The 16,452-nt window shown below is 39.5% G+C and overlaps 2 protein-coding genes across 2 annotated transcripts; both read right to left on the reverse strand.

Annotated features, from left to right (window-relative positions):
• Nucleotides 1-909: 909 nt before the first annotated feature.
• LLPH (LLP homolog, long-term synaptic facilitation factor) lies at nt 910-5,697 on the reverse strand. The gene is made up of 3 exons (XM_066992635.1): nt 5,575-5,697; nt 5,274-5,456; nt 910-1,807 (listed from the first exon to the last, which is right to left on the reverse strand). Exons 2-3 carry the CDS (start codon nt 5,452-5,454, stop codon nt 1,644-1,646), a joined length of 345 nt encoding a protein of 114 aa, XP_066848736.1. The 5' UTR covers nt 5,455-5,456; nt 5,575-5,697; the 3' UTR covers nt 910-1,643.
• A 57-nt stretch (nt 5,698-5,754) lies between these two features.
• Nucleotides 5,755-13,490, reverse strand: TMBIM4 (transmembrane BAX inhibitor motif containing 4). The gene is made up of 7 exons (XM_048065426.2): nt 13,317-13,490; nt 11,710-11,818; nt 10,314-10,419; nt 8,712-8,745; nt 7,705-7,822; nt 7,154-7,199; nt 5,755-6,585 (listed from the first exon to the last, which is right to left on the reverse strand). The coding sequence occupies exons 1-7, from the start codon at nt 13,411-13,413 to the stop codon at nt 6,379-6,381; spliced, it is 717 nt and encodes a 238-aa protein (XP_047921383.2). The 5' UTR covers nt 13,414-13,490; the 3' UTR covers nt 5,755-6,378.
• Between the last annotated feature and the right edge of the window lie 2,962 nt (nt 13,491-16,452).

A 16,452-nucleotide genomic window follows, 5' to 3' on the forward strand; every position in this document is an offset into this window, starting at 1 on the left:
CAGCTCTTTCCATTTTCTAGATAAAAATAATGATGAATCTAATGAACATTTTCCTCCACATTAATCAAATTTAAAATAGTACTAATGTAAATGCTAGCATATTTGATACTGAAATCTAGGCCCAAATATCTAGTAAAACAAAGAACTGAATAAAGAGCAGCATCTACTTTTTTTTGCAGAGGTATTATCAACTTCAACGAAATATTTTTAAAATACAAATATAAGTTGTTAAAGGATTTTAATTTGGTACGCTTTGATCTATGTATCTTACCAAGACTCATTAACTGTCAGTGTATGTGAAAACAGATGATATACTGATATGTCCTCCAACATCTTTGTAGTTCTTTGCTTCACCTGAGCATTAGAAGAGTATTTTCCCTCAACACTTAATCATATCATAATCATAAAAATCATAATCATAATAAAAACAAAACATAGTTTATTTTTTCCAGAAAAACTAAATTTTCAGGCTGAGTAGTTCTTAATGGACTTCAGTACAGAACACTACTGCAACTACTTTTGAAAGGCTAAATCCTACTTCTTGTGTCCAAGTTATCACACACAACAATTTCTGGGCAATTACAGAACGTGGATCCCACTTTGGGTGAAGTTGTACAAAGGTTGTGCTCTGTATCAATGCAGGGTACTTCAACAGGCAATACACAGCAAGACTGGTACTGTAATTACTTCCATCCTTGAAACGAGAGACATTTTAAAAACATGGGCTTTCTGGGCAACTAATTCTTGCATCTGTCATCACATGTTATTGCCAAGTAATATGCAACCAACTGTAGCTAATGACATATAAATGGCATCTGTTACGCAATCCTGCAGTATTTTATTCTATGCCCACATTGTAAAGCATGATAGATTACTGCCATTCTAAGAGAAATATAAAGCTACTGAAAATACATGCAAAAAAGTAAATCCTCATTTACTTTAATAAAACTTGGAAAACGTTTTAGAACTTCTTCCTCAGTCTGTGTTTGCATTCACTCGGGTTAACAACAAACGAATCAGTTTTACTTTCAATTACTTAGTTCCTACAGTATTTAAGTTGCATAAAGTAGTGAAAAACTTTGTTTCAATAACTTTCTCTTTGTGAATTTTTAAAAAATGCCATGCCAACACTTTGTCTTGAGTTTTACATTAAAAAAAAGAAAATTTCATGAAGCCTTGATGTTGATTTCAGTGTGTAATCTCTTTTAAGTTACATATTAAGAGGCTGTTTTAGTTAATCACTAGACGTTACAAGCAACACAGATCAGCATGACAAAAAGTTATTTTACAGAACTTAAGAGATACAGTGAGCTTACAGAATTCTTTGGTAAAATTTACTAATAGAAAAATTACATTGACAAGGACAACAGTTCAAGACCATTTACAGCTTCTTTTTTTTGTAGCATCCATAAAATAAAAGATGACCCCCCCCCCCAAGAAAACATATAACCAAACATTTAGTCTATTCAAAGGCACTTGCTTTTTTGCATTGCTTTCATCACTTGCTGGCCTAGCAGTCTCTTCAAAGGTTCACGCAACACAATAAATCATACTCGGTGGCCAAATACAGAAGCATCGTGTACTTATTTAGGATATTTATTATGGAAAGTAAAATATTCATGATCTTACAAAGTTCTTCAAGTCTACCGGGCTCGGCCTTTGGCCAACTTTGATTTTTTTTTCTCTTTTAAGCGCTGTGCCCTAAGCTTCTTTTTCTGCCTGGAATGCATCCATACCGGGTACTGTCCATGCTGGTCTAGGAGAGTTTTTTTGTTTCGTTTATTACCTATGTCCATTTTGCAGTCATCTGGAAAAGAAAGGAATTTATAGTGAGCAAAATACATGCACCAGTTTCATAGATGCTATTTTGTTACTAGATTCACCAACATGATAAAAAGATCTCTATACACAACAGTATTTGTGGACAGAGAGATGAAGGCTTTGTACATTGAAAGTGGTTTCCAAGCCAATACAACAGCAACCCAAGAACTTCAACAGCTGATAGTAAATATGAAGAATTTTCCCTAAAGGCCTATGTCTGGGCAAAGCACCTTATTCTTTAGTCTGCCATCTGTTCCAGCACTGTGTCTAAAAACATTGTGTGTGGTCTCCATCAAAAGCTGCAAGCATACAGGAAGCCATAGGCTTACTGAAACATATGTACAATTAAACACTTTTTATGATGTAATGCTTAAGATGCAAGGAAATTCTAAAAGTTAAATTGAATGGAAGATGAAGACAGGTAAAGAGAAGAATAAAGAGAAAAATCTCTGAGAAATGCAGTGAAGGTATAAAGCATGAGCCAGCAATGCTACATTTGCCTCAAAAAGTGAGCACAGGATCAAGTTGAATACAATTAAGAGACAGAGAGGACTAATCTCTAGGATCAGGACATTGTTAAGTATAGATCTGAATACTACTGTGCTATTAAACTTCAAACTTGTTTCCAACCTTCCATGTGCAACTCTAAAAGCTTTCTGATGGGCTTTCACGGAGAGGAAGAAGACTTTTTTATGCGCAGGAGCCTTAAAGATGGGATATGAATACATGTAGTCAGCAGAGAATCAACACAGGGGCTTATTGCTGCCTGCAAAGGGTGATCAAGCCAAGAAGTCCCAGCTCCAGAGATGTCCTAAGACATCAGAGAAACACAAGGCCTGCTGAACACTGCTGTTCTGCAAATGCCACAGAAGAGCTGGCCTGTCCCAGCCCAGAGCTCCAGATGTTGGGAGCAAGAGCTAGAACGTGGAGGGGAGGAAGGTTCTGAAGAATGCAGAACCACACCAGCTGCTATTAGTTGGCAGTTCAGGTGGCACTCATATAAACTGCTGCATTAGATTGGCGGTTCAGATGTGATGCTACAGCATCAGGTTTTTTCTTCTAGTAATAACATCTAAAGGAAAGCATCCATAGCACCAAGCAGCACAGCACAAGTCACACCTTGCAAAAATCTGTTCAAGAAATAAGCCATCGCTCTTTGATAGGCAAGCTTCCCAAACAGAGCAACAATCACAGCAAAAGAACAACAAAGCGAAGTTACAAACTAGGTTGTGTCCACACTGGTTTGTTTGAAATCCCTTTGCTTCCAACCAATTAATTTGTGATTTTACATGTAATTAGGGTACCGTTCATGGATTTCTTTTAAAGTTAATCCACCCCAAACACAGAACAGATACAGGAAAAAGAAAAAAACAACACAACCCCGCCTAAGTTTCTTCTCTGGATTCCTGTCCTGTCATACTATTAAGGTTAATCTGTGACATGAACAGGCTTGTGACTGCAAAAAGGCACTTCCATAATAAGCATCTGCTGCAACATTAAATGAAGAAATACTCCTGGACAGACTATCGGTTGTTTACATAACGTGACATTTTCATCACACTTTGCAATCTCAAGGATGCTGTAGGAATCAGTAAGAGGAAGAAACCTACTGAACAGAAGAGCGGTCCACGGACACAAAGAAAACCTACCAAAGAGATTAAAAAAAAAAAAAAAGAAAAATAGAGAGAGAAAAGGGCAAAAAAAGCTGTAAAAGTAGTTAATTGCAGCAGACTCAATGGGTATGATTATGTTGAAAAATCTGTGCATGCCCATAAAGTTTTAAGAACATCTACAAAACTCTTTTTGACTGAAGGCTAGCCAGACCTTCCATTATTTTTTCCTAACAAAAAAAATTTGTGAAAAAAAATCTTTTGTAGTATGTTGTGAGAAATACCTTAAGGTAACACAGGAAAATATCCCTAATACACCCACATACCTTCTAAGGCTGGAAAATTATTCACCTGTTGGTTATCTATGGGAAGTTTAAATTCTAGATTAAACCTTCTGCCTACACTTCAGTCCTTCATAACATTTTGCAAAAATATGAATTTCTTAGTGTCCACGAACAGTTCATGCTGAAGAGTCCTCTCAAAGATAGCATTATTTTCACAAAACTTACAACTAAGTATTTCCAAGGCTGCTATCTCTCTGTAGATGCTGAGTGAAACTTGCCACTGCATAGAAAAGTTGCCAGCAGATTTGGAAGAGTGTGCAGGAATGACATAACCAGGCACTTGATTCAGAAACTAGGTTTAAGACAGCAATGTTTCCTGCATCTTCAGCATCAGCGAGCTGATGATGTTCCAAATCATTTTGAAAATTCAATCCTAACCATCTTGTAAGGAACAACTTTTACAGCTGGTTTACAGAACCAATGAGAACCATAGAAAAAAATACAATTCATACTCGATTCTACCCTTAACCAGGTAATTATTTTTTATATATCCTCTATTTCCATTTTCAACATAGTTTATAGGCTCTGCTGTTCAAATTTATAATCCTTCTCTGTCTTTCCAAATTCCTGAATCACTGACAAAACTGCCTGCATGACTGACAGTCATAACCAGTATTATTTCAAATCCCTACTGTGCTGTCTCAAGAGATTTCTGCATCCCACATAAAAAGCTTACATTGGCAACTTTGTAACAGCTTACACCGCATACACTAGAAAAGAAAAAAGGGCTATGACTTAGTTTGGAGTGCAGTTTTGGAAAAAGGTGGTGTGTTTCTGACTCCTGTCCAGTACACAGCTACTTAAAACCTTTGCTCCCAGTTTCAGAATTATTTAAAGATTACATTCTTTTCAAGGAATGGACAGGAAGGTGGCATTACCTGTAGATGGCTAATGCCATGCACTCCTGCACCATGTGCAATGTATTACTAGCATTAAAAAAACAGGGTCCTTGTTACCCATACCAGGGCACAATATATTTAAAAACAATAAATCACTATCTACGACAAGATATCTACAAAATAATTTCAGATTTAGCTCCAGCTTTATATATTTCATATCATCCTTAAACCGGAAAGGACGGTATGTCCTATCTCAAGCTTAACAGCAAAGATAACGCTGTGATTGGAACAAACTGCCAAGGAACCCTTGCTCGCTTGATGCTTTTGCAGAGATCTCTCCAAAAAAACTTTAAATGAAGTGCTATTAAGCCAGCTCCACAAGCGATTGGATGCCCTGAAGCCAACGTTGCCAATGAGCAGATTCAATGACTTAATAGCCACTTAAGGCTTTGGAGGAGAGAGATTTGGCTTTCCAGGTCGAGAAGAACACAGTAGAACTGATGACGGCGGTGGAAAGCGGAGGAGGAGTCACAGAGGTCTGCCGGGGCGTTAGGCTGGTCGCAAGATAACAGCCGGTGGGAGGAAAAGGAGGGGGGGGGGGGGTTCAGCTGGGGAGGCAGGGCCGTTCCCGGGCCGCGTGTCCCAGGTCCCCATCTCACCCTGCTGCTGGCGGAGCTGGGCGGGGGGCAGCACGGCCGCCACCTCCTTCACCTCCTCCATCACGGCGTCGGCGTCGACCCGCAGGAGGCTCTTGAGCCTCTCCAGCTCCTTGGGCGCGTTCTTCTTCCTCTTCTCCGCCCGCATCTTCCTCTTCCACTTGCTCCGCAGGCTCTTTGCCATGGCTGAGGGGAGGGAAGAGGGCTCCGTTAGGCCTCCGCTGCAGCCCCCAGCCCCCCCCCCCCCCAACGGCCGTAACGGTCCCAACGGCCGCGCCGCCCCCACCCCCCCCCCCCCGCTCACCTCAGCCGCGCACGAGGCCGGTGCCCACCCTCGCGCTAGGCCGCTCCCGCCGAGTGCGCAGGCGCGGGGCGGAGCTGGCCGACGCGCCCCAGAGGAGAGTCACGTGATTACCCCCCCCCCCCCCCCGCCCCCGAGTGTTCCCGTAAGTCTCCGAGCGCGGGGTCAGCTGCAACGACAGGCTGAGGGCTTCCGAGTTTATTGACAGTTAACGCACACAAAACGGCAGGATCTACCTTCAAATATTTCCAAACACGGAAAGACAGGCAATAAATAATCCTTAACACATGAAGAACCCTTTCGTCTTCGTTCTCTGCCAGCTCGTGTAACAACCTGACAGCTCTTGACAGAACGCTCCCCTCACGGACAGCATTCCCCTTCACCACACAAAAACTACAAATTTTAACTTAACAAAACATTGCACAACGATAAACTGGGACTGCCTGCATGCTTTCCACTTGTAATCCCAAAAGGAAACGTTCCCAGCAGCTACAGAACAGCAGACAGAGGCTTTCTAATAGCCTACCCTGGATCAGAAATTGGCAAACAATTTAATAACGAATTACGTTGAGTGCAAATTAAGTAATTTAAAAAGTGATTGAAACAGCTACACCACGTTAACTAAATAAAATACATGTTCTGGAGAAGAACTTCAGCGACATGAAAAGCCCTGCCCCCCGAAAAAAAGGGATCAATACTCATGGAACGACAGAGCAACAGAGATTCAGTCTCTTTGCAGATCATCCAAGCCAACACTATTTAGGTACTGAACTTTATACATGTGATAATCAACCTCCCTCCTTCTGATTATTTTTTGTTAAATGCCTCCAGTGAACGCAGCAGGTGTAGGAACAGATTGATGATGTCCAAGTAGAGATTGATCGCAGCCAGTATGTACTCTTCGGGGGATAATTTGTGCATCAGCAAATGAGTGTCATAAATTATAAATGCACAGAAGAGAAGTGCTCCGGCAGCAGCAAACACCAACTCTATTGTCTCAGTGTAGAAAAACAGCTGGAGGCAAATGAAAGAGAAAAAAACTGTAAATTTCATTTTCTTTTTAATATTAAAATCTCTGTATAAAGATACGCTGCACATAAAACATGGATACCTACTGCCTTTTTACTGTTTTATACATACAAATATGATACTACAATGACTCTTCAATGTTCTTATTCCATGTAGATCCCAGCCATACAACCTCTTAACTAAGTGAAGTGCCTTCTCTTACAAGAAAGCAAGCTCTGGTTTCCAAAACAGTAACACCAGGAGACAAACTAAACAAAAAAAATCCAATTAAAACAACTCTCCCTCCCATTCTCTCACACAAGTAGTGCACCTCAGCTGAGAGCACTCAGTTCAAACGCCACTTTCACATTAGTAAGAACAGCATCCAACAAAAATTTGAACTGGAAAGGAACAGTTAAAAGATCACCAGCATAATCTACAACAGTAATGGATCCAGCTAGGACATTTTTTATTAATATCTTTTGGAGCATTCAAAAAGTTTTAGTTATACTAGAAGTTATTACAGGATTTACATGAAAGAATATTTTTTGACCTCGAACATGAGGTATCTTACCCTCAAGAAACCCGAGAAGATTAAAATCCACAAGCAAGCAAAGAGCCTGAAAAAAAAAATAAAAAATTAAACTGTGAGCACTAACAATATTTTTTCTTTTAAATCTTACTTAAAGTCTCTAAATCTCTCTTTGTATAAAACCTCCTCACAATATATTCAGCAAATAAACATCAGTTCTTAGATACCAACTGTTCACTGGCAGCAGCAGTACAATTTGGTTCTACAGAGCTGTCAAAAGTTATGTCCTAAATTTACTGGTATATTTGAAACAGTTCAGTCTCAGTGAAAAATCCACATAAATTAGTTTCTTCGTGTAATATGGTTATAAGAATCATTACTGCAATAAGGACTGCTACGCTGAAAAGAATTTCTTACCAAGAGAGCAGAACTGCATAAAATTAGTACTTAAGAGAAACAACACCCTCACCATTCACTTGCAGCACGCTAGCTCCTATTGACCTGTACTCATCATTATATCTGCAAAGCTTGCTTTAAAAAAGAAAAAACTAGCTAAACAAAACAGACAAAAAGTCATTGATAAGACAACATACCCTGCTCCGAATTTGCTGAAGTCTCTCTTCGACTGCAAGGTATATGCAGTCAGTCCAAGAAAAACAGCAGCAGTGAGAATAAAGGCTTGCAAGACGATGGACACATCATAGAAACTCACTACAAACCGAAAAAGCAAACTGTCACTTAGAGAACACTATCCCATATATTTGCTGAGTTATCTGTTGCAGAAACAGAAATTTAAACTTTCACAGACAAGAAAAAAATCTGAACTGTTAGCAAAAAGGATAAATTATGCCTAAACTTGTCTTTGCACTTCAGGATCATGATCATATGATACACAGACCTTTGCACTAGCTAAGTTCGACATTCATGGAATATCTGCAGCTTCTTAAATAGAGATAAGAACAGATCTTCCGTACCCCCAGAAAAAAAAAGGAAAAAAAACGTATGTTATACCTTGATGTGTAAGAATTTTTTGATTAGGTTGCAGGAAGGAAAAGATAAGCGGGTGGAGCCTTTTTTCTGCCTTTTTCCGTATTCTCATTTTCCCAAGTGATTTTTTTTGACTTTTTGTCTACAGGAGACCAGAAACCACAGTGAAGAGGTTTCAGCTTACGATGGAAGCTATAGTGCAAGGTGATACCACAACTTCTCTGCATACCGCCCCATCTCTACCCTGAGAACCAAGTACAAAACTCTCCAAACCCAAAGCAGTTCCCTCAGAAGATGAAGAAGGGGGAGATGAGGACATTTTCCTTGCAGATCAGCCCTGCTGAGAGGTGCCTTCCAGGAAAGAGCACTGCTAGCTGTTCCAAAAGAATGGATGGCACAGCTCAATCCACGCTTATCCAGTTTCAGCCCCGGACCAGAATGCAGCTTCCTCCCTTGATACCCCAGGTTTTTACTAAACTCACAACATTATCATTTGAAATTGTTAATCATCTTAGTATCTCATTTAGGAATCTCAGATGGCAATTAGTAAAACATACTGGATTCATTATTCAGTTCATTTCAGGAACCAGAAAATAGGATGGCTATCATTTACCTGTAATAGCAACTGTCAGTGCTTCCAGCAGGGTCTACAGAAAAAGTAAAAACAAAAAATTACAATGATAAAAAAAAACAAAACACTTGGAGACTTCACGTGTAATAAGATCCATTATGTAACATAACCCCCATATGTGTTACATTAGCTCTCCAGTTAAGTTTTTATACATTATAACATACTTAATTTCCAACAAGAAAATGGCAATTGTTCAGTTGTACTGTGCTGGACGTTGCTGTGATACATAAAAATAATGCAATATAAAGTGAAAATGAATGACAGACAGCCACTACAGAAAACTGCTATTTAGGTCTTCTACTCAGAGCACACACTGATCTTACCACAGTTCTTACAAATAGTTCAAGGGGGCTGTAACATTTCTCAGACCTGCTATTAGAAATGATCTGTTTCCAGCTTTCCGTACACTTTTCAATATTTGAAATACTTTCATTGAACACTCTTAATATCTTATTAGACAGCTAAGTGTCTGTGTCAACTTACTCCTCTCCCCAGTCTGCCACTAAAGCTAAGTTAAAATCAAATGTACTATTGATGTCTGGGTCAAAAAAAAAGGTAATTTGAATTTAAGTTTCATTACAAGAAAATAAGAGAACTATCCATGGCATGAACCAAGAGATCATATCGAAATAACAGCGTGTTTAACCCATATTTTGTTTAAGCCAATTTATCGCATGCAGTTTTTAATCCTTCTATTCCTACACAATGTAATACTCAAAATTGTCATGCCATGAACTGCCACACCACATTTGGTGAAACTATTACTTCACTCCCCGTTACAGCACTTACTGTCCTGAAAGACAGGAGTGAGTCAGAATACAACCCTGTAACAATTAAAAACACCCACCCTTACTTACACAGCAAACCTATCTTCCCATTTTATGACAAATACAACTTAGGCAGATTCTAAAGCATCAAATTCTGATGCTGCTGATGTGACTTCCTTTCATCAGACTAATTTGCTACATGGTCCAAAATATCCAGGAGCAAGTTAGCCCACATCTACAGATTTGCAACATCAAGCAGGAGACTGAAATTTGAGGGTAGTGTTGTTTGACTTGCCTGTGCTGGAAACATTTTAAGAGTTTAGCATCAAACAGAAAATGATGAATGAAATAAACACATATGGTGGGTTATATTTGGGCCTCTCCTGGAGGTTGTCCATTAAACAAATATGGCAACAGGAATGCTCCCCTTCTTTCCTACTGAGCAGCTGCATAGAAACTAACAACAGAACAATAAGAGCAGTGATATATATATATACACACACACACACACACATATATAGATGTAAAAAAAAAAAAGGGGGGGGGGGGTGGGAAAAGAAAAAGGTTTGCTCAATCTGATTTCAAGCTCTAATGCTCTTCCTGAAAAGATGGTAGAAGAACTCTGAACTGGAGGCTATCTAGAAACAACCTGTGAATAGAACCTCCAAAAATACCCTATACACTTGTAACTCATAAAGGCCTGAGTTATCTTCCAAGGAATACAAGAAAAATTCCTACTACTAGCTTGATTTAAAGAGTTCATCAAAATGGAAGGTACTCTAACGACTATTAAAATTGAATTTATATAAATACTTACAAATCCAAAAAGTAGGTATAAATTAACAGGATGCTGGTGTCTGTAGAGGGTCAGTGCTAAGATTATAGCCAAAGATCCAAATACAGATATCAAAAGCAAGGCAGGCCTGTAAAGTTTCATAAAAAAAAAAAAGGTCATCAAAATTAAGATAAAATACTTGGTAGACGTTAAAAACAGTTTATATAAAACAAACTTTTAAAGTGATCACCTACACAAAGATGCTGCTCCATAAATCCAAAGTAAATGTAAAGCAAGTTTTACAGCAAAACTGTTCTAAAACATATCACCATAGATTATCAGTTAAAAATAGTACAGCTACAAGTAACGATAATTTTTTCATGCTGAAGCTAGAGATTGCCCAGGAATTCATCAAGTGTGTGAAGAGGAAAATCCATCTGAACTCAACTAACAGTTTTAAAGTATATGTAATATTTTGCCTATTAAGAACTTCACATCCAAGGAACTGTGTTGCCTTTTTTTTTTTTTTAAATAAGCACCTGAATCCAACACACGAGCATTAACTGTGCCAAAGAAACCAGGTCTGACTGGCAAATAAAGCTATAATTAAATCATTCAAGAGCCCTCCTAGCAAAAACTAGACTAAAATCAAACACAAAAGAACAGGTCTAAATAAGCAGGAAGATTTTAAAATAACACATTTAATTATAAAACTGTAGCCTTACAAGCTCTGCTGCATATAATACAGCTTATACAGGAACTCATATGGTGCTAGATCCTCCTTTTTTATTAGGGCTATAAAGCGAAAGTAAAAGCAAAGATTGCAAGTGTACTTGGAAGAAAACAGAAACTGGACTCAGTGCTCTCTTCCTTTCCCCAGTTGTTCTTTTTTCCTGTTTTCACCACAGTTTGATTTTGAGACTTGTTTTTTTTCCTCATGAAAATTATGAGGCAAAAAACAAAACCCACGGGAATTTTAGAAGACTAATTTACAGGAGACAAAGAAAGAAAGAAACAAACAAAAAAGCAAAGAGTGGGGGAGGAGTGAGAGGATTAAGAAATGATTCAGCTTTCTGGAACTGATACATATAAACAACAACATTCCAAATAGATTCTAAGAGCAGATATTTAGACCATAAAACAAGAAATGTCAATAATTCAGATGTTCGACACTAATACATAGGTTTTCATACTGCAAATAAGCACTATTACTAAAGTACTGATTAAAATAAATTTTAATAACAGCAATTGAAGTAAATTTTAATAATAAACTACAGAGAAAAATGTCAGAAGAAAAGTTATGCTGTAATCAGGTTACAAAATTTCTATTACAGAATTACAACATTGTGTGAGGAGGCATACAGGAGTGCTCCAGAGCAACTACAGAAACTATACTTAACACATTAATAACACACTGCCATTTCATTTTAGTATTTACCTTTCATGAACAAATGCCTGTACTCCAGTAGAGTACAGAAAAATTGCAGATGTGACTGTGGTCAAAAGAACTTGAATGGAAAGAATGCTGTAGACTTTCCGCAGAAAAGCTAGAAGAAAATAAAAACGTAATCAACTTTCACTTACACTTAAAAAGTTCAACAGTAAATCAGATACAAATTTTCTGTTTGATAAGGAACCATTAGAAATTCTTTATTCAGTGAAAAAACACAGAAGAAAATAGTAATAAGCTGTTTTCCCTTAAAACACCAATACAGTATTACAGCAAGATTATGCTTTTTCTTGCACATAATTATATAAACAGCAACAATGATGACAAGAAGAAATAATAATAAAAAAAAACATTTAGGAAGAATTTATTTCAGACTTTTTTTTATAACTACATCTAATCTCACTATGAAAATACTAAAAATATGCATTCTTCATCGTGTTCCTGGTATCTAATGGATGTAAATGAAGAAAAATCAGCTTGGAGGTTGTGTGGAGACAGAAAGAGCTGTAAGTATTTTAAAAGGCGAAACCATTACAGTAATATCTATTTAATTGACCTTTTGTCATATTAGACATAACTTATCATCATTTGTGACTGGCGTTGTACTAGATGGATACCTACAGATATAAGCTGCTAAAAGAAATTTCTCAATTAAGCTAACAACCTTTATAATTCTTGAATAAGAGAGTGGTTTAGGACACTATGATATGGGATGTCAAACGTATTTCCCACTCTAAATGGAAGGAGACCAAGTCTATTAGGTAAAATGCTCTGCAAGGAAGAATAGGCTTGCACCGAGAATCAGTCAATCCTTAATAATACAGATTAAACAAATTTAAGAGCACACGCTAAGAGACACTAAATTAAGTTCAGCAGTGCTGCTGCAGCAGGCAAAATTAAATATATTTGTAAGCTATGAGGGACCAGACCCTACTTTGCTGTAGCACATTGAACAAACGTAGGTAGCCTGTCAGCTAGCCTGCCCTTCTCCCCACATTACTAAACACGTCAGCAGTTTTGCTAAGGACAATACCGATTTCATATTTGCTACGGCATCTTTTAATTTCCAAACAAGATAAAACTGTATTTTAATAGAAAGGGATCTCCTGTTTATCAGAAATGTCTACTAAAAAATTCACTGCGTGCACTGTTTTTATTCTAAGGTGTATACAATAACGCTCTACCTATTTCAGCAAGTAGTGGTGATGAAGACACTTAATATAGGAGTATTCAATGTATTTAAGACCTGAATGCGAACAGCAAAGCAGCATTTCATGGCCACTGCTATGGCCTGACAGCACCCAGACGCTGAAACTGAGGAGACAACACCTGAACACCCCTCACAAGAAATTAACCGCCCTCAATTCCCGGGTTAAACTACTGTAATTAATTACAGGCTCCAGTTTTAACACGCATACTTTTTACCAATCTGATTTGGGCTTCAAAATGCATCGCTGTATGGGTTTAACCCCCCTGACAAGAAGAGCTACACGCACCCCCACCCCACCTAAACGCCAAAACGCGCCCCCGGGGAACCAGGGGCCGGGCCGGGCCGGGCAGGGCAGGGGGGGCCCTTCCTCGCCCCCAGCCCCTACCCATGCGGATGTGGACGCTGGCCGAGGCCACGTTGCTGCCGTAGTTGAAGTCATCCTCGATGGAGTTCCGCGGGTAGCGCTGCTCCGACGCCGCCATTGCCGCCGCCGCCCTCCTCCTCCCCTCACGCAGCAACGGCCGCAACGGCCGCAACCGCCCCGCTGCCGAGCGCCGAGCGCCTCGATGGCGCCGAGCGCCGAGCGCCTCGATGGCGGCGCCCGGCCCTTCCGCCCGCCGGCCCCAAATGGCGGCCCCGGGGGAGGGTGAATGCGTGGCTAGGCCGGGAGCCCCCTCGGGACGAAGTGGGGAGCCCCCGAGTTTGGTTTCTACACGGGGGGGTCTGCGGGATCACAAAAGGGTTGGGTTTTCTGTGAAAAGCCCTTCGTTTTGCCGTCGTTTTGCCCGCCCAGGTCTGCCCTGCTGGAGATTTACGATGGCTCGAGGAAATACTGTGTTTGTGTCTGTGTGAAACTCAATTTCCTGTTGCTGTTTTTAAGTCTGACAGGTCGTAAGGGGAAGCTCCAGAAACTGAAAAAATCATCCCTTTTACTGATCTTCACCTCTGATTCATCTCCATCTGCTACATGGAAATTGTTCTCCAGCAAATCCATGGCTACAAATATATAGCTGTGTTCAGCAATAAATGATAAAAAAGGCTTTGGGAGTGTATGTTCACTATCACTGTACACTGCCCCTAAAGCCATGTTTAACTTAGAGTCATATCATAGAATCATTAGGGTTGGAAAAGACCTTCACGATCATCTGGTCCAACCATCACCCTACAACCAACATCACCCACTAAGCCATGTCCCTGAGCACCACATCCAACCTTTCCATGAATAAATGTTTCATGCAAAGTAGAATCTGGTTCAGGCTTTCTCCTAGCTATATGTCTTATCCTTCAAAGTGAGTTCAGATCAATTAAACAGAGCTCAAAGATGCTCAACGTTTCTCAGATATGTTTTGTACCATTAGCCTTTGTATGTGTGGAATTGCCCCCAACAAAGTTCCCCAAGATGGTAATTCCCATTTAGGGATCCACAAAAAATAAGGGGGTGGTGGGATGGGGAGTGCAAACTGTTATTTTTTGACTTGTGAATATTATCAAAAGCCTTCCAGGGAACTGAAGTGATAGACATTTTAGAAATGTATGTAAAAGGTTCAACTCAAATAAAGTACTTTTAAAAATTGGAAAATAGTGGCCTCTACTGTACTCAGATTCTCAAGGGACAAGTAAATAAATTATGTGAGTCTGTGATGAAATAATCTTGAACAAAGTTCTCCTACTGAGCTGACCTAAGATATTACATTTCAATTACAGATACAAAAATTATGAACATTACTGTATATTCTGTGAAGTATTTATGGTTTTTAAAATTTAATTTTGCATTTTTAGTTGCTGTAGAGTAGGATCTGTCAGCTTTAATCCTGAATTTGGAGATTTATGCGTTGCTTGCATTGCTGAATAGTAACTGTTCTGAAATAATTATGCTGCCTGCTTTCTTGTGAAATCCTTTGCTCTTCCAGTGCTAGACATTACTGGCCAGCGTTACCAGTGCTCCCTGGTGCAAGTCCACATAGAAGCCATCACCAATTAGAGCCCTGCCATCCCAGGTACTGTCCATCACCAGCAGCTGCCTGCTCAATTCGTGAGTCAGCTGCGGGGAACATCGCTTTGGATGCACGCAGCTAGAGGTTTATATGCTGCAGGCCAGAACACTTTGTAGAACAGAAGAGGTTATTAATGGATTTATACAATAGGGGCTTATTTGTGGCCTCAGGCTTTTGAGTTGGTACGAAAAACAGGATTATTATCAGTATTGCTTCCAAGCCTAATTAAGCAGTTGTAACCTAAAGTGAGCTGAGAATCACCAAGGTGCTGAGATATGGTGAAACTCTTTTTTATTTTTCTTCAGTAAAAAAAATGGACTTTCGCTATCAAGACTATGATGGACTTCATTGGAACCTCAATACCCCCTTTTAAATCAGAGAGGCTCTCTATTCTCTGCTTCTGTGAATTTAAAGGGCATTTCCATGTGTATTTGGATAGCAAAGAACGCTTGCTCAGCAATATCTTGAGTAAGTACTATGGGTAGCATGCTTTTGTGAGGCTGGAAAAAGGTGACACTTTATAATGGATTTAGAAACTACAGTGCACTGCCTACCTCTTATGATAATCACTAGCTATTTGGAAGCCTCATGAAAATGATAGATGGTCTCACTTCTTTGTGAGAAACAGAAAAGTTCAGAGCATTGCAGTAGAATGGACTTGAGCAAATTTGCAATTAGTCTAGGCCTAGAAAAGAATAAAGGAGAGACATAATAGTCTTCAAATACTTTATAAAAGGCTGTTGCAGTTCTCCAGATGTGAAGAAAGTAGCAAGTAAGAGGTAGTGTGGCTTAAACTAGTAAGGAAGGTTCAGAGTTGAGAACTTCTTAAAGTGTAAGCAGAGTAAAGCTGTGAAATAGGCACAGGCTACGAGACAGGAGATTGCAGGAAACAGACGTGTACCTTTGCACTTTGGCTCACCAACCTTCTGTGTGGAAGATGTTAGTCTGATGTAAGCCACCAAGGAACAGTAATGGGCTTATTCAGAAAGGCAAGAGACAAAGCAGCAAATGATTCATTCAATGACGCTACTCAAGCACAATCTGCCAGGGTTGCTGCAGATGGCAGAGGAAAATTATTTACATCTGCAGTACAGATAAACCCTGCAATTTTCATGCCAAAAGAGAGCATCATTCTTGTCCTGAGATCTTTTTCTGTTAGTTGCAGGCACACACATAATGCACTGGGCGGTGAGCAGTGAGTGCTGTGGAGTGGCTGTGCTGAACTGAGGTTTAATAACACAGCCTCTGCCTGGCTGAATGCTTTCAATGTCTTTGCAATTTTCCATTCCTCACTTGGGAAAGTATACCTTATAAAATGCTAAATATGCCTTATAAAAAGCAAAGTATGTTTTACATTGCCTTTCTTTTCTGTATTTGATGTTTCCATAAACATACCTCCATCACAGTATTTTTATTTGAAACCACTGCAGTCCCACAGTGACTTGCTTAGGACCGGCTAGACACCATCCATGCATCCATTCTGTGTGCGTGCAGGGTGAAAGAGCTTTCTGTTCTCCAGGCTCTGGT

Source organism: Anser cygnoides, chromosome 1, assembly GCF_040182565.1.
Source record: "Anser cygnoides isolate HZ-2024a breed goose chromosome 1, Taihu_goose_T2T_genome, whole genome shotgun sequence".
Taxonomy (NCBI): domain Eukaryota; kingdom Metazoa; phylum Chordata; class Aves; order Anseriformes; family Anatidae; genus Anser; species Anser cygnoides.

What these genes read in the sequence shown, in the direction of transcription:
- LLPH (XM_066992635.1), bottom strand. Translation starts at nt 5,454, where the DNA reads ATGGCAAAGAGCCTGCGGAGCAAGTGGAAGAGGAAGATGCGGGCGGAG. An exon ending in CCAGCTCCGCCAGCAGCAGG is followed by an intron (nt 1,808 to 5,273) that starts GTGAGATGGGGA and finishes TTTCTTTTCCAG; the next exon opens with ATGACTGCAAAATGGACATA.
- TMBIM4 (XM_048065426.2), bottom strand. Translation starts at nt 13,413, where the DNA reads ATGGCGGCGTCGGAGCAGCGCTACCCGCGGAACTCCATCGAGGATGAC. An exon ending in CAGGCATTTGTTCATGAAAG is followed by an intron (nt 10,420 to 11,709) that starts GTAAATACTAAA and finishes GAAACTTTACAG; the next exon opens with GCCTGCCTTGCTTTTGATAT. An exon ending in TATACCTACTTTTTGGATTT is followed by an intron (nt 8,746 to 10,313) that starts GTAAGTATTTAT and finishes CTTTTTCTGTAG; the next exon opens with ACCCTGCTGGAAGCACTGAC.